A 16,218-nucleotide genomic window follows, 5' to 3' on the forward strand; every position below is an offset into this window, starting at 1 on the left:
TCTCGAGTCGTGCCCTGTACATAAAATTTGTTGTGTAGACCATCGCTTGCATGATAATATCTGAGTCTGACATATATGACATAGTATTATACCTCTTGTTCATCATGGCAAATACGGTTGTGATTCTCGACACGTTCTGCTCTGTCACATTAATGGAACACTTTGTACGAATTTGGAAACAAGACATAATTGCTCCATGTAGGCAGGGCTATAAGAGCTAATCAAGTGTTCAATATACTGCAGGGAAGGAATCATCCTCGGCCTATTAACTCGGTATCTGACACTTCCTTCGCATGAGAGACGCATTCCAGCTGACAACCTTGGATATAGCGTAAGCGTCTTATGGCTGCAGTAATATCTCACAGGCTTCTAACACACTTTGGTAATGCTGAAGAAAAGGTACGAGTCATTAAAGACATGAAGAAAAGGAGAGACACGTGCATCCTCGGTCAATCCCAAAGTTGAGACTTCGTTTCGAGGTTTCTTGCAGATCCCCCTCCGTTTTGATGAAGTGACATGACAGTCCCTGCACTCTGCAGACCATAAACCCCCGTCCGACCGTTAATCAAACAGTCTATCCTAGCTCTAAAATCCGTGCCGATCTATAATGGAATACGCAAATACGCAAATACTACACGGAATGTCACCCGTTTTTGAGGATTAGTTTTAGCCGATTGTACAAAATCCGTCTTGCATGATCGCCCCTGAGCCTGGCATTTAAGATGACCAGGATGCCTCCTTAAACCAGAAAATACTCAAGCACAACTCCCCCGATTCACAATGATAGCGGCTGCTCTTCTTCTGGCTGCAGTGGCCCCTGTTCTGGCAGCCCCTAATGCCGACGCAGTATCCGTTTGCCAGCACCTACATACAGTTTACCCTCAATACACCGTCTGGGACCCCACAGGCACCTATGCAACTGAAACGTTCTGGAACCAGTCTTACTACAACAATGCAGTCAAGGAATACTGGAACGGTGTGAACGCTGACAACCGTCCGGCTTGTGCCTTCTTCCCTGCAAACGCGCAACATGTCTCCGTCGCAGTGCAGCAGCTGAACAAGTATCCCACTGCGCCTTTTGCACTGAAGGGAGGCGGCCACAACTTCAATGTGGGATTCTCCAGTACCAATGGAGGCGTCCTTATCTCGTTCAATGAGAACATGTCCTCTACCACCCGCAACTCAGACGGCCAGACGTTCGATGTCGGTTCAGGAGCACGATGGGGCGACGTCTACGCTGTCACGGAGAAGACAAATCAAGTCGTAGTAGGCGGCAGGTTAGCTAATATCGGTGTGGCAGGGCTCACAATCGGAGGAGGATTGTCATACTACTCTGCCCAATATGTACGACCTCTCCCATCCCTCTGCCCCCTTTCCTCAACTCCCCACCGCTAACTAGACCCAGGGTCTAGCATGCGACAACGTTGTCAACTTCGAAGTAGTCCTAGCAAACGGCACCATCACCAACGCAAACAGCACTTCCAACGCCGACCTCTGGTGGGCCTTGCGTGGCGGCGGCAACCGCTATGGCATCGTGACCAAGTTCACCTTCCAAGGCCACCCACTCGGCGACAACGGCCAAATCTGGGGAGGCATTCGTTTCTATAGCGCCGACAAACGCCAGCAAATCTTCGAAGCCCTCTCCAACTTCACAAGCGAGTATCCAGACGCCAAAGCCGCCGTCATCCCCACCTTCGACTTCGGCCTCCCAGGAGCCCTAGTCTCCAACCCGGCCGTTTTCTACTTCTACGACGGGGCCAAGCCCAGCACCAACGCCTTCGTCGGCCTCGACAACATCGAAGCCCTCACCGATACCACCAAGACAACCACCTACACCGATCTAACGAACGAAATCGGCGGAGCCAAAATCTATGGCATTAACGCCGCCATCCGCGTCAACACCTTCCCTAACATGCCGTTCCAGCAGATGACCCAGTTGCTTGAGAACCACTGGACTACCTACCAGTCCATGATCAAGAACGATTCCTCCAAGAACCTGGACATCCAGCTCGGCACCTTTACCCCGCAGCCGCTGTCAGTGCGTATTGCTCGTGCTTCCAACAAGGCCGGCGGTAACGCTCTCGGTCTGAACCCTGAGAACGGAGATCGGGTCTGGATCGAGAATGACTTGATCTGGATCAATCCGGTCTGCAACGATGCGTGTCCGGAGTATCTGCGTCAGGTCGGGGATACTGTGAAGGAGGCGTTTAATAGTACGCTGTTGGGCACTAAGCCGACGAATTATCAGTCGGGTGATGTGGAGTGGATCTCGTAAGTCCTCTGTCTTTTTTTTACTTTCCTTTAACTATTAGAGTTATACAGAACTGTTACTGATAAACACAGCTCCAATCCCCTATTCATGAATGATGCTGCCGATTATCAGGATGTGTATGGCAGTTACGGACCAACGAACGAGGCGCGACTGGCGAGCATCGCTAAGGCATATGACCCGACGGGATTCATGTTCCGTCAGGGTGGATGGTCTTTTTAACCATGACAGTGTCTGAAATGGAGGAGTACAATGCATGTACATGCAGCTTGTTGGATGATAATACATTGTGCATAGTTGTCTATAAGCTCAGGGTGCACATACTCCATATACCTTTGGCTGAATAATGAAATAACTTGATAATGTTGCGGTTGTACAGTCTATGAAGTTTACACTATACTACATTTCCCACTGCATATATAGACTCCAATCACAGCTAATCAGATACCTGACTACAAAATACTACCATGAAACATGCCAGTAGTAACATACGTTAAAAATACAATATAATCTAACCCCATAACGCTAGTAGAGTATAACCGACAAACAAAAGCTCGTCTTTCCTAAATCAACCTGCCCCTTCTTCCCCAGACAAAACCCACTACATCGGCCGGTCCGCGCGCAATAGAAACGAATCAAAACATGAAACAGACCAACCAGGATCCACACCCAGTATGAACCCCAGCATGATCCCATGTGAAGGCATATATCTTTTACTTGAAAAGCCTGCCCAGCAGACCTCCCGCAAGGTTGCTCATAATTCCACCCGAAAGCGCGCTGTTCGCGAAAGTCGAAGCCTGGCTGAAGCGATCGCACCGGGAGAACGCAACAGTGTTGGTGATGGTCAGGGCGAGAGCAATAGCTGTATACAATTAGTCATTGCCGCTTCGGGTGGATATACATAGCTGCCGGTAGGTTGTGCAAGTGTGGACTCACCGACTAGACTCAACCAGATCACACTGCTCAGACGAATAATGGCCAGAATGGCGAGGCCAATCCACAAAGCAGGCGTCACGTACAGACTCAGCCAGAAGAAGCGCTTGTCCGTGGCGGTGATGGTGCGGGTGGTGGGATCGGACGACTCGAAGACCCAGGTAGAATCGCCGGTAGAGGTGTTGACTTCGTTCCACCAGCGGAGGCCGACCAGTCGGCGACCGGCAATGTTTTTGAGGTAGTAGAAGTCGGCGGAGAGGATGAGGAGGGTGATGATGAAGACGAGGACGCTGGTTGCGGTAGTTAGTTGGATTGTTTGCTCGGGTGTAGATAGGGTAGCTCTGGGGAGCTTCGGAATTGGAGAAGAAAGAAGCTATAATCCTAGAGCTAGATTTGGAGGGGTTTACGCACAAGTTCTTGATAAATAGCACGCCGAAGAGGTACATCAGTAGGGCGCTGATGCGAAAGCCCAGGAAGAACAGGAGGGTAATCGGGTGAGCACTGAGGCGCCAGTTCAGCTCGCCCTGCTGCGGCTGGAGCGGTTGCTGTTCCATGATGACAGGAAACGTGCAGAATCAAGACAAGAAGTGTCCTCTGGAAGCAGTCAAATGCACATGAGATAGACGGCAGTCAAGCAGCCTCCTGGCGAGTCCAGATCATGCGAGGCGGGATTGCGTTGATGCTGCGTGTCTCCAGCCAGGGGCGGTGGGGCGCGGCAGAATGTGGAGCGGCCGACGGTTACTTGACACTCTTTCATCTTATTTCTCCGACTCCCCTCTGTTTCATGAGCGATCGGCACACGGGCTCATTCATATTGCTTGAGCTTGGTGCTCCAGAAGGGTGTGTATTCGGAATCCATTGCAGTGAATGGTGAAAGCTCCCAATGGCACGAACTAAATACGCGCGAGTCGCGACACCTGCCGGATGAGGTCATCGGCCGGTTCCTGACTGGAGAAGCCTTTATGCGCAAACCGAGGATCTCTTAAAGTTGCGGGTCAATCCGCAGCTTCATCCGATATCTCCATTTCCTCAATCCAACAGGAGACCTCACAGTCCAGTGTGATCCCAACTCGCTGTCATCTTATCAACTAAGCACACTCCTCTCATCGACAATGGCAGCCAGAAACACCCTCCGTCGCGCCCTTCTCTACAGTACGTCCCTCCCCCATCTCTTCCCAACCCGCAGCTCTCCCCGCATTTCCGCACGCATCCCATACCGAAGCTACTATCCGGCTATACCAAAGATCGCAAAACTAACTTCCAAACCAAGTCCCGGGCTCCTCCCAGCGCTTCATTGACAAATCCCGCACCTTGGCCGCCGACTGCGTGGCCTATGATCTCGAAGACAGTGTAACTCCGCACAAGAAAGCGGAAGCTCGGTCCCTGGTGCGGAGAGCGCTCGACGAGCCCGCACCGCAGGGAATCCGCGAACGAGCCGTACGAATCAACTCTGTGGACAGCGGCCTCGCCCTCGGAGATCTCACCGAAGTGGTACGTATCCCTATCTTGCATGGCTCCCATATCCAATTCACTAAAGACCACCAGCTCAAATCCCCCAACCTCTCAACAATCGTAATCCCCAAAGTCAACACCCCCTCCGACCTCACGTTCGTGAACGATGTCATCACGCACACTCTCTCCCAACAGCAACAACAATCACAAGACCCTTCCAACCCCAGACCCCCAATTTCCCTCCTCGCCCTAGTCGAATCCGCCAAATCTCTCACAAACCTCACCCAAATTTGCGCCTCCACGCCCCTCCTTCAGGGCCTCATCTTCGCAGCGGAAGACTTCGCCCTCGACCTCAGCATCACCCGTACCCCGTCACTGACTGAGTTCCTTTTCGCGCGGTCTATGATCGCCACTGCTGCTCGCGCCGCGAACCTCCCCTCGACTATTGATCTGGTTTGCACGGCGTATAAGTCCACTAAGGGGGACGGCTCCCCGCCTGCGGCGCTGGAGGAGGAATGTCGCGATGGAAGACGGTTAGGGTTCAATGGGAAACAGTGTATTCATCCGTCGCAGGTGGAGACGGCGCAGGCGATCTTTGGACCGGATCCGGAGGAGGTCAAGTGGGCTGTTAGGGTGTGTATTGCCGATGATAAGGCCGCGAGGGCGGGACGGGGTGCGTGGACGCTTGATGGGAAGATGATTGATGTGCCGGTGGCGGAGAAGGCGAGGGCGGTGGTTAGAAAAGCAGAGGCGTGTGGGTTTGATGTCAAGGCGTTGAGGGAGGAGTGGGGGCATCAGGAGCCGGAGTGAACATCATGATGTTTACAGATGATTTGTATCTCTTTGTGTGAGTGGAGTTATATACAAGTAGTCAAGCCGGTTGACAAATTTAGGGTTACCCATATGGATATGGTACTTGTTGGATGAGGGGAAGGTTAGAACCGAAATGATATCAAGCAAAGATTTGAGTAGATAGTTCTATTGATCCCCTCCTACATTCCGGATTTTTGGCTCCCCTACAAGGATCTTAACATCTCCCAGTGTTCACTCCAAAAGCGTGTGCTAGTTTTGAGGTGGAATGTGGTGTTGAATTCGGGGGATCAGACATGGAAGAAAGAGTCCTTTGAAAGGTTCAAGAAAATCTGCTGTGTATTATTGCTTGGACTCCAGGTCTTCACGCTTCAACAGCTGGATCTTGCCCATGGTCAGGATGGGCTGTTCCGCATCCGCCTTGCCATTGGCATCGTCTTCCAAACTCTTGGCTAGAGTTTTATCGTAGCTGGTGGGGTCAATCCCCAGGATGCCTCCAACATATCCGCCCCGCTCGCCGGGGACGCTGAACTCGCGGAACAGGTACTTCCATTCATTCAACCATGCCTTGACGGCCTTTCCGATCTTGTCCTTGCCGTTCTTGGAATGATGGCCCGTGCCCGTGATGGCGTAGACTACGCGCCGGCCTTCACGGGCATGCTTGAGAAGGATTTTCTCTAGGTATTCAATGGCCTCTTCGGGGTGCAAGCCATGCAGGTCAACGTAAAGTTCCTCTGCGGCATCATCCAAACCAGCGTCTAAGAGATGTCTGTTACGTTCTTCGTATAATTGCCGTGCTGCTTCTCGATGACACTTGCGCATGGCTTCGTTTTCTGCCTGACCTCGCAAAGACAAAGCCTTTGCGGCTCTTGCATCGTTGCGGTTCCACGCTTGAGCAGCACTAACCAAACAATCAGTGCTCCAAGCCATAAGACTCGAAAAGAGTATCAACATACCTCTGAAGGAACTTGTTCCTCACAGTACCATGGCGGATAGCCTCCGTCCGGTACTTGATATATTGTTGGTTCGCTCGAGAACCAGTTTCCAACCAGGGAATGTTCTGCGGCGGTGGGATTGCCTGGGCGGCTGCGCTATGTTCGCGGCCTTTAGCTCCATCCCGATTGTTCTTAGAGGAAGACTTCCCCTTCCCAGGCGCCGGAGATGGGGACATGCGAACCACGTCCGCTAGTGATGTAGGCATGTTTTCTCTGCTTGGGTTATTGTCGCGATTCCCGCGCTTCCCATGATGCTTTTTGCCCGTATTCTTTGCACTGACAGCAGCAAGGGTGGGGAATGCGTCCGGGTCATCGACCGATGGGGCAGCCGGGTTCAGTTCACGGTGCTGATGCCGACTCCCTGGTCGAGAATGAGGGCGGGACAGGTTGGTCATGCTCCCATTCCGCTTGCCAACAGCAAATTGCATGGCCTGAGGCACGTACTTGCTGCCAGGGAATGCGGACAAATGGCCCGGATACTTGCCAAGATACTGGCCAGCCCATTGGTCGCCCACCCCGGCAGTAGATTGCAGGGGAGGGAAGGCCTCCGAGGTACTGTCCATGTGGAACGACGCGCCAGGAGATGCTGTGCCTGGTGTGCCATCTGCTACACTGAGATTCGCTACGAGAGCTGAAGGGTCATGCGAAAATGGGCAGCCATCACCCGCCAAGCAGTTCCCCATAACCCAATACCTGCGCGAGAGTGCCTATTAGTGTCTTGCTCTTACCTGAACAGCGCATTGGGAAACTCGGGTGTATACTTACTTGCAAAGATGATTGGTCAGGTCGTGACTAAACCGGCAATCGGCACGGAGACATTGGCCGGTAGACAGCCAATACTTGCAGACCACGGGACTGCGACTGTGGCTTGGAGGGGTCGCAATCTTGGGCGGCTCCATTGACATCGACTTTCCGACCACAACGTGGCCATCCTCGGGATGTTGCAAGATGGGGTCACCATCACCGGGTTGCGACAGTGACGCAATCGTCGCGCCCAAGTCGTAGCTGTTGGCTTCCAGGGCTGCCTCAATTTCATCGTTTGATCGCTTGTCTCCCAGGACAGTGCGTAAGATATCGTGCGGGCTCATGTCGGGCACAAACTCGGGTGCTGTGGCGCTCAGCCCTCCTGTGAGGCTCGCCGTCCCAATGGACGAAGTGACGCTATGAGCATCGTCTGCAACCAGCCAGTCCACATTGCTATCGCTACCCAGGTCCCCATAGAAATCGGACACTTGGCTCTGATCGGAGAATTCGTATGCGTTCAGGTTGGGTGAGTGAGGGATGGGTTGCGCAAGAGCTAGTCGAGGCGATGGGCGCGGAGACGTGAAAGGCGAGACGGTGGAGGACAGGGGTGGACGGGATAAGCCGCCTCGGGAGCTCTGAAGCCAGGAGGTACTTCCGGGGCTCGTCCCTAGATTCGAATGAGGGGATAATGGGGTCGAAGAGCGCGCCATCTGCCAAGGGGCAGGAGACGAGCGTCGAATCACCGTGTGACGAGGAGGCGGCGGGGAGGAGTCTGGCAAGGTGCGATTGCGATGGCGCCAGAGGATGTCGAGGACGGCATTTTCTAGAGACGGACCTGATAAGGAGGTCTTTTCGCGAACAAAATCCTCGATTTTTTCGACCTGCTCTTCTTCGTCCAGAGCTTGATCCTGGAGGATGCGAAGACAATCCTCGAGGAGGTCTTCTTGAATCATACTGGACCGTCGGGTGGGGGTTGAAGGAGGGAAGGAGTAAGAGGGCGACGGATACACGGTGTTGTGGCAGGAAGATGTGGGGTAATCGGCGTTTGGAGATGGAAACAGTAATCAGATCAAAGAGACAACAGAAGACAGGTCAGATTCGATGATCCACGGCCATGATTTATTTCCAGGACAGCTGGAATTCATGAAACGCAGAGGAGAGCTTTGTTAGAAGAGGGATGTTAGCAGGGCTGACAGGCGACAGGGGACAAGCTTGGAGTCCACGGGTGATTACATCGCATCTGCCGTCGTTGCAATGATCGATGATGACGGGAAGGAAAGGGAGTGGATCCGGGAAACGAAGGGAGGGAGAGAGAGATGGAGAGAAAGAAGATAAGGATATGAAATGGAGAAAGATGGGGAAAGAAAGTCCAAAGAGGGAGGACGCGCAAGACACACACACAGTAAGAGAGAGAGAAGAAGGAGAGAGAGAGGATTAGAGGAGGAAGAGGAGTCGAGAGGGGTAAATGCAGTAAAGTAGAAGAAAAGAAGGAGAGAGAAAGCAAGAAAGTCGGAGAGCGGAGGGATTTGGTATTGATTGATTCTCTCTCCAACTACGCCGCGTCTTCCGAGGAATCTCTTCCAACCAACAGCCTGAAGAGGTACTTTTTTTTTTTTTTCTATTTGTCTATTAACTATTTTCTTTATTGACAGGCAATCAATCCAGAGCTGAAGCTTTCGGGACGCGGTTTGACTCCCAACCAAAGAAACGGCGGCGCTGTCACCTTCCAAGTTTCTCCCCCCTTTTTTGGGGGGAAATCTAGACTGGCAAACCAATTCCTCACTAAGAATGGACTGCCTGGTCGATCTGCCGGACTAAGATACATCAGATGGAGACGATGGGCCCGCCATAATATCCATTGATCTCTATCTACACAAGTAGAACATAAAAATACGACTCTCACAGTTCAATACGTTATCAGTGCAACCTTTAATCAACTACAAGCCAATGTGAGGCAGTCAATACTACTACTATAAAGAGAGAACAATAATACCGCCCGTACCCAAAATCCCCGTATCGAGGCGTAAAGTAACTTAATTACGGCAAAGTGGAACAGTCAGCAGCGATCCTGACTAAGATCTTCCCCGATTTCCGCCTTCAGGCAGACACTAAACTCCACCTCCAAAGGGAAATACAGACTGAATGACTCTCATGAGGAAAGTGTGGATGAGCTGTTTGTATTTCTTGATATTTTAGCAGATGCTATTGTGGTCCGAAATCTTGTGTTCCACTATCCTACTGCCACCAACCGAGATCAGTTCTCCCCAGTGCTGCAACTAGCAGAAGCTCATTGACCAATTACCGGATAGCTCCCATTTCATCATCGCCTAGCTTAGACGTCGTGGACCCTTCCGCTCTCACTCTCACACTCTCCTCATTTCTCTCGCCGTTCGCTCATGCTTCGTTCCTAGACGGGGGCTTGTTTACGCCCTTCTTGCTTTCAACTGCGCAACGCCATTTGGAACCACCATCGAACATATACGGCGTTGCATTCAAACATTGCCGAATCCCCAAGTCGCGTACTGGTTTGCGCCCGCCGGCCCATTTCTCTGCGCAGGCGTCCATTCGCCTCACCCCGATCTCTGCATCGAGCCGGTCTTGACTACGCATATTGTATATCATAATAGAGACACACGCTCGACTATATTTGACTTGCTTCTTTTATCTGATTTTCACCTTCAAAGATGCCCGCGGATTACTCATCCACTGCCCGGGCGCTGTCCGTCTCGACCTCGTCCCCAGAACCACTGTCTCCGTCGGAGGATGAAGCATATCCGCCATGGAGCCGAAGAGCACCGGGGAGGCGAAATTCCGCCAGTATCTCCGGCGGGCGGTCCGCTACTCTTCGGGGTCAGATCATAGACCGAGCAACTCAGACGTACCACCAGATCCTACAATCGTGGCGCAAGATGAACTTCTGGCAAAGGGTAGGAGCGGTGGCCGCATTCTTATTGGCCAACTTTCTTGGGATCGGCTTTCTCGTCTTCACCGGAAAGGTCTTCATCTGGCTTCAGCCCGTGGCGGCACAATGGGAGCATTCTGCTCTAGCATATGGGGTTCTGTGGTTGTGTGTTTTCTTTGTCTCCTTTCCGCCGTTGGTTGGATGGTCCACCTTTGGGACCGTAGCGGGCTATATCTTTGGAATATGGAAAGGGTGAGTTGAGGAGTTTTGTTGAGAGGTTTTCATTGATGCGCAAGAGCGCTAACACCGCCCATAGATGGCTTCTTTATGCTTCTGCAACTGTGCTTGGGTCGACCTGTTCTTTCATTGTGTCTCGGACAATCCTATCCAAATTCGTCCACCGGCTGATGGAACGCGACAAGAGGTTCGCCGCTTTGTCGCTGACGCTGAAGTATGACGGCTTGAAGTTGCTGTGCATGATCCGTCTCTGCCCGCTGCCTTACTCCGTATGCAATGGGGCGGTCTCAACCTTCCCCACGGTTCAACCGTTGATGTATGGGCTCGCCACGGCACTCATCTCGCCGAAGCTACTTATTCCGGCCTTCATCGGTAACCGGTTACGTGTCTTGTCCGAGAACAATGAGGAGATGAGTGCAGGCTCCAAGGCTGTCAATATTTGCAGCGTCATCGCCTCCATTTGCATCGGTATCTTCACGGGATTGTATATTTATAGAAGGTAAGACTCCAGGTGTCTCCCCGCATGTTCCCCGTCTTTTAGACTAACGCAACGGGATAAGAACGTTGGCCCGGGCCAAAGAGCTAGAAGCGAAAGAAAGGGAGGACATCCGACGCTCGCTGCAGGCTGACCACGCTGCCCATCGTCCCCATGACGCCTTTTCTGAAGATCCTGAAGTCAATAATGCGGCCGCTCTTCTTGCGCGCGATGAAGAGGAACGCATCGGATTCAGCGATCTCGACGACGACCACGTCGACCTGGCGATTGACGATGAGAGTGGCAGTGAGACCTCCCCCCACCGTACACGACCCTCCCCTTATCGCGATGAGTTTACCGACAACGATTCAGATATCTTCAAGGACGGAGATGGGGCCCATGAAGAGATGTATACCCTACATACACACGTGCGGAAACCTCAGGACTCATAGTCTGGCCCGGGACAATCAATGACGGGGGCGTTGGTGGCTACGTGATAGATATCTGCGGTTACGAGTGATGACAGCACACTTTCCGGATGGACGTGACGGTTTATAAACTGCCTTTTGGGGTTTCGTAAATATTATAATTGGGCGAGGGGCCATAGCAGCCTGGCTTTTGGCCATCTTTCTAGACTGTTGACACCCAGCTGTGTTAGTCCTTGTACAGAGTAGCTCTAGAAAGTTTTGCAGGTAGATTGACTGATCAGATGGGCGATCTTCAGATACTGAAGACCTCGTCCTCTATGCCACCAGCATGGATTGAAACATCATCAAAACTGTGGTGAGTCGACAAGTGCAACGTCCCACCTTGGCGCTGGTGTCGCGGGAGGATCCGGGAGCGTTGAGCAAGACTAGTGGCAATGGTCAGATGGCAAAGCAGCATCTCACTATCGGTCCGCTGACTGGGGGCATTCTTAGCCAAACCTGACTGGTTTGAAAGAAGTCTAGGAGGGGGGAGTTGGGGAACATTCTTCTTTCCACAAGGCAGGCAGACGATCGATGGCACACGAAGACGGCCAGCAGGAATGTAGTAGTTATTGGCCGGTCGGTCTGAGAATTACGCGGGGTTCCGGCCGAATTTCCCGCCGACTTTCTTTCCCTTTTCGACTCCGACAGCCTCAATGCAAAGATCCGTCTAACTCTCAGAGTATTTTACTTGCGTTGACTTCCACTTCCTTCGGCCTCTGCATCGTGGATCTTCCCCCTCCCCCTGGTTCGCTGTCTCCAGTTCTACCTCTCAGTCGGCAGTGTTCTCTTCCCCCCGGTAAGTCGGTCACTACTTCTCCGTACCACTCACTCAGTTGCCCCTGCGGTCTCCCCGTCCTACTACTGGTAGTAGGGTTTACGCCGGTGCTAGAAACAAGCCAACAACATGATGGGTTAGCTGGCGAAAGACCTGCTGTACTGTTAGCTACCAACTGAACCCATCCCGGCATGTATGTCGCCTGGCCATACCCTGTGTCAGGTTCATTTATACTTGTCTTGGGCTTTCCGCAGTGTTCTCGCGCAAATCATAGATGTTATGGAGTGGACCGCTGACTTGAATTGAAAGATAAGATACATTTCACCTCACTGGCCCCAGGCCTTAACTTCACCCATCTAATGGACTGATCCTGATGGAGTCCGTCATGGATTAGTAGGCAGAGAATTGACATATCACATCACTTTACGAAATGGGTGTCCTCAGAGTCAATCAGTAGGTCGCCGTACTTGCAGCGTAGTAGTTGGTTCCGTGAGCTCTCTGCTCTCAGTGCCAGAAGGCTTGCAATATTATACCTACACTCTGAGCAATTGGCACGTGTCGAAATCTCACTGGGGCTCCCCTACCAGCAATCATGAAATCTGCCGCAGCCGTGGGGACTCAAGGTCCAGATGGCCATGCCTACGAATGCAATCAGCTGGATCAATATCATGTACCCACCAATTTTGACGCCGCTGGCAGAGGCTCCTTCCCTTTGCTGGCACCGCGTCAAGTCTCCGCTGGAACAGGTCTCCCCTCTCAGTTTCCTGCAAAGCAGTCTGAGGGCATATATCGGAATGGTTTTCCAAATGGAAATGGAATTCTGCATTCTGACTCCACCTCTACTGGTGGCGTAAGAGGAAGTATTCCTGAAATAAATGGCTTTCTCCGGGAATTGCAGGATCGCTCTCAGGCAGCAGATCTGTCTCAGAAGCATACTATGATTCAAGCAACTTCAGATCATCTGGCAAAGACACATTCCTTACCCTCCAATCCCAGCCAGAAGAAGTCAGCATCTCCAGCTAGGCCCATCAATACGGTACCTTCGTCAACATCCTCGTCGCCCTACCACAAAGGCGTCGGCAGTGGATCTCTACAGGTGAAATACCGGCCACGCTCCTCGATTCCTCCCAGGTTGCCTGCTACAGTCTACGCCCAACAATGTGTGGCAGCGGCATATGCGTCCCGACTAAATCCATACGCGCTTCACAGAAAGGAACAGGAGCTCCTCCAAGATCACATGTGTCATCTCCATGTCACTGTCTACTTGAACATTCGAAACGGTATCCTGCGCCTGTGGACGCGTAATCCAATGCTGAGTGTCTCAAAGGAGGAAGCCATGGGGTGCGCAAAGGATTATCGCTGGATGAACCTTGCGTCATTCGCATATGAGTTCCTCGTGCGCAATGGGTATATCAATTTTGGCTGCGTCGAGATTCCAGTCGCTCCGGCACTCCCGAAGAAGGGTCGACGGCGGGATGGGCCTGTTATTGTCGTGATTGGGGCCGGAATGGCCGGACTGGGGTGTGCACGCCACTTGGAAGGCCTCTTCAACCATTATCATGACCCGCTCACCTCGCCCCGTGTGATAATACTTGAAGGAAGGCGCAGAATTGGGGGTCGGATCTACTCGCATCCTTTGCGAAGCCTTCAGTCATCCACCTTAGCTCCAGGGTTAGTTCCCAAGGCTGAAATGGGTGCTCAGATTATCGTTGGCTTTGATCATGGCAATCCCCTAGATCAGATTATCCGGGGCCAGCTGGCTCTTCCATACCATCTATTGCGCGACATATCCACAATCTATGATATAGATGGCTCGGCGGTAGATGAAGCGCGGGATGCAACAGACGAGATGCTCTACAATGATATATTGGACCGATCCGGGGATTATCGCCATAAGTCCGTGATAGTTCCAACCGCAGAAGGTGACCGGGATTTAATCGATTCTGGACGTGATGTGTCTACGAGCGACAGCCTAACAGTAAGGCAATACGAAGAAGCGAGGGCTGCTGGGACCATCGGGCTTCTGTTTCCTGCCAAGCGCGTCCGGCGAGGAGTTGGCCACAAAACCGCCGACATTAAGCCGGTCGGTGTCCCATTGGCCGATTCTGACCACAGCGAGGAGAATCCAGCTCGCCTTGCCTGTCAAACGATGGGTTGGAGTTTGAAGGATGGGGTTGCAGTGAACCAAACTATTAATTTGGATCCTGCCGCCAAAGCCTCGCCGTTTCCGACATTAGGCGCCGTAATGGATGATGGTGTGCGACAGTACCAGCGCATGCTCCCATTGACTCCGAAAGATATGCGACTGTTAAATTGGCATATGGCCAATTTGGAGTATGCTAATGCTGCTAATATTGGCAAGCTCAGTCTGTCCGGGTGGGATCAGGATATGGGAAATGAATTTGAGGGAGAGCACTCTCAGGTGATTGGTGGATATCAGCAATTGCCGTACGGGCTCTGGTCGCTACCTACGAAACTCGATGTCCGCACCAACAAGACCGTCAGCAAAATATCCTATGACCATACAGAATCCGGCAAGCAGAAGACGGTGGTTCATTGCGAGGATGGTGAGTCGCTCGTTGCGGATAAGGTTGTTTTTACAGGGTCTCTGGGTGTCCTGAAACAACACTCGATACAGTTTTCTCCTCCCCTCCCGGAATGGAAAACGGGTGCGATCAACCGACTTGGCTTTGGGATTATGAACAAGGTGATCTTGGTATTTGACCAGCCTTTCTGGGACACGGAGCGTGATATGTTTGGGCTTTTGCGTGAGCCTGGGAACCGAAACAGTATGATGCAAGAGGACTACGCGGCAAATCGTGGCCGGTTCTACCTATTTTGGAACTGCATGAAGACCACTGGTCTCCCGGTTCTGATTGCTCTCATGGCTGGAGACGCTGCGCATCAAGCAGAGCACACCCCAGATTCGGTGATCATCGCAGAAGTGACCAGTCAGCTACGTAATGTCTTCAAGCACGTGGCTGTTCCAGACCCCTTGGAGACCATCATTACTCGCTGGGGTACAGACAAGTTCACCAGAGGAAGCTACTCGTATGTAGCTGCGCAATCCCTCCCAGGTGATTATGACCTGATGGCCAAGCCCATCGGCAACCTGCATTTTGCAGGAGAAGCTACCTGCGGCACTCACCCTGCCACGGTCCATGGAGCATATCTATCTGGACTGCGGGCTGCATCCGAGGTCATCGAGTCCATTCTGGGACCCATTAATGTGCCCACACCACTTGTTCCGGAGAAAGGCAAGGCTGTCGACCTTGGCACACCCGCTACGACGGGTCAGAAGCGAAAAGAACCTCCCCCAGCAAACGGCAACGAACCATCACTCGAACCCAGTGGTGCAACAGCCAACGGTGCAACGCCCGAGGCACTCCGCCAGGAAGCGTATGACAAAGCCATGTGGGCCGCCATCTACGAGGAGCTGGGCGCACCACCCCCACGACCAGCACGCACCTCGCTTAACCCGTTCCTGCTGTACCAGAAAGACTACTGGGGCAAGTGTCGCATGCAGTGCGACGAAGCCCGCCGAGCCGCCACCAACGACCCCAACGCCAAGGCCGCGCGCGACGAGATCCGTCAAGCGCTCGGCCTCATGTGGCGCCAGGCCAGCGAAGAGGTGAAACGGCCCTATCTGGAGCAGATAGAAGTCAACCGACAGGCCAATGCGAAGATCTGGGATACCTGGCGTCGCGACATGGCGGAATGGGAGAAGAAGTCGTACGAGGTCAAGGACCGGTGGTGTGCTGCGAATCCGTTTGCAAGCTGGGGACAGCCGTCGTCGTCGCAGGAACCAAGCACAACCCTTGCTTCTCAATCTTCCCATCAGCCTGCGAATGCAAACCCGTCTGGGGCTTCGTTGATTCCAAATGATACCAATGCTGCTATTCCTAATACTAACGGAGAGCCTGGGGCAGCCGGGGCAGCCTTACTACCCAATCAGCCAGGGCCGCCAGCTACAGCGACTCTGAATGGCACTTCAGGAGACAATGCTCAATAAACCCTCTTCTACGTTCTCCTACCTAGCTATTACACTTGTCAGCATTCAGCCAACTGCGTCCCTTGTATGATGACTATGACTGTATTATGTACGATGTCTCTCTCCCTACGAAAGAGATGATGGCTCTGTTAGACTAGCAAAAGA

The 16,218-nt window shown here is 52.5% G+C and overlaps 7 protein-coding genes across 7 annotated transcripts; 5 read left to right on the top strand and 2 right to left on the bottom strand.

The window, feature by feature from the left end:
• The first annotated feature begins 529 nt into the window (after positions 1-529).
• Positions 530-2,717, top strand: ASPBRDRAFT_457975 (FAD-binding oxidoreductase). Its single transcript, XM_067625492.1, has 3 exons — positions 530-1,344; positions 1,406-2,271; positions 2,344-2,717. The coding sequence occupies exons 1-3, from the start codon at positions 781-783 to the stop codon at positions 2,489-2,491; spliced, it is 1,578 nt and encodes a 525-aa protein (XP_067481910.1). The 5' UTR covers positions 530-780; the 3' UTR covers positions 2,492-2,717.
• Positions 2,718-2,982: 265 nt separating this feature from the next.
• Positions 2,983-3,756, bottom strand: ASPBRDRAFT_27676 (DUF846 domain-containing protein; the record flags this gene model as incomplete). Its single annotated transcript, XM_067622416.1, has 3 exons — positions 2,983-3,131; positions 3,206-3,492; positions 3,614-3,756. The coding sequence occupies 3 exons, from the start codon at positions 3,754-3,756 to the stop codon at positions 2,983-2,985; spliced, it is 579 nt and encodes a 192-aa protein (XP_067481911.1).
• Positions 3,757-4,314: 558 nt separating this feature from the next.
• ASPBRDRAFT_118974 (HpcH/HpaI aldolase/citrate lyase family protein) lies at positions 4,315-5,464 on the top strand (the record flags this gene model as incomplete). Its single annotated transcript, XM_067617215.1, has 3 exons — positions 4,315-4,354; positions 4,473-4,693; positions 4,748-5,464. 3 exons carry the CDS (start codon positions 4,315-4,317, stop codon positions 5,462-5,464), a joined length of 978 nt encoding a protein of 325 aa, XP_067481912.1.
• A 342-nt stretch (positions 5,465-5,806) lies between these two features.
• ASPBRDRAFT_119684 (CCCH zinc finger and SMR domain protein) lies at positions 5,807-8,156 on the bottom strand (the record flags this gene model as incomplete). Its single annotated transcript, XM_067617273.1, has 3 exons — positions 5,807-6,365; positions 6,421-7,152; positions 7,225-8,156. 3 exons carry the CDS (start codon positions 8,154-8,156, stop codon positions 5,807-5,809), a joined length of 2,223 nt encoding a protein of 740 aa, XP_067481913.1.
• Positions 8,157-9,887: 1,731 nt separating this feature from the next.
• On the top strand, positions 9,888-11,269 carry ASPBRDRAFT_119457 (TVP38/TMEM64 family protein; the record flags this gene model as incomplete). The annotated part of the gene is made up of 3 exons (XM_067617259.1): positions 9,888-10,357; positions 10,422-10,841; positions 10,903-11,269. 3 exons carry the CDS (start codon positions 9,888-9,890, stop codon positions 11,267-11,269), a joined length of 1,257 nt encoding a protein of 418 aa, XP_067481914.1.
• A 266-nt stretch (positions 11,270-11,535) lies between these two features.
• Positions 11,536-12,414, top strand: ASPBRDRAFT_39855 (uncharacterized protein). The gene has a single exon (XM_067624230.1). It carries the CDS (start codon positions 11,819-11,821, stop codon positions 12,239-12,241), a length of 423 nt encoding a protein of 140 aa, XP_067481915.1. The 5' UTR covers positions 11,536-11,818; the 3' UTR covers positions 12,242-12,414.
• Positions 12,415-12,999: 585 nt separating this feature from the next.
• Positions 13,000-16,074, top strand: aof2 (putative lysine-specific histone demethylase Aof2; the record flags this gene model as incomplete). The annotated part of the gene is made up of 1 exon (XM_067617263.1): positions 13,000-16,074. The coding sequence occupies one exon, from the start codon at positions 13,000-13,002 to the stop codon at positions 16,072-16,074; it is 3,075 nt and encodes a 1,024-aa protein (XP_067481916.1).
• Positions 16,075-16,218: the final 144 nt, after the last annotated feature.

This window comes from Aspergillus brasiliensis (assembly GCF_001889945.1).
Source record: "Aspergillus brasiliensis CBS 101740 unplaced genomic scaffold ASPBRscaffold_3, whole genome shotgun sequence".
In the NCBI taxonomy this organism is placed as follows: Eukaryota; Fungi; Ascomycota; class Eurotiomycetes; order Eurotiales; family Aspergillaceae; genus Aspergillus; species Aspergillus brasiliensis.

Bases quoted from the DNA above. Each gene is read 5' to 3' on its own strand.
- ASPBRDRAFT_457975 (XM_067625492.1), top strand. From the start codon at position 781: ATGATAGCGGCTGCTCTTCTTCTGGCTGCAGTGGCCCCTGTTCTGGCA. The intron at 1,345-1,405 runs GTACGACCTCTC...AACTAGACCCAG, and splicing joins CATACTACTCTGCCCAATAT to GGTCTAGCATGCGACAACGT. The intron at 2,272-2,343 runs GTAAGTCCTCTG...TGATAAACACAG, and splicing joins GGTGATGTGGAGTGGATCTC to CTCCAATCCCCTATTCATGA.
- ASPBRDRAFT_39855 (XM_067624230.1), top strand. From the start codon at position 11,819: ATGGCACACGAAGACGGCCAGCAGGAATGTAGTAGTTATTGGCCGGTC.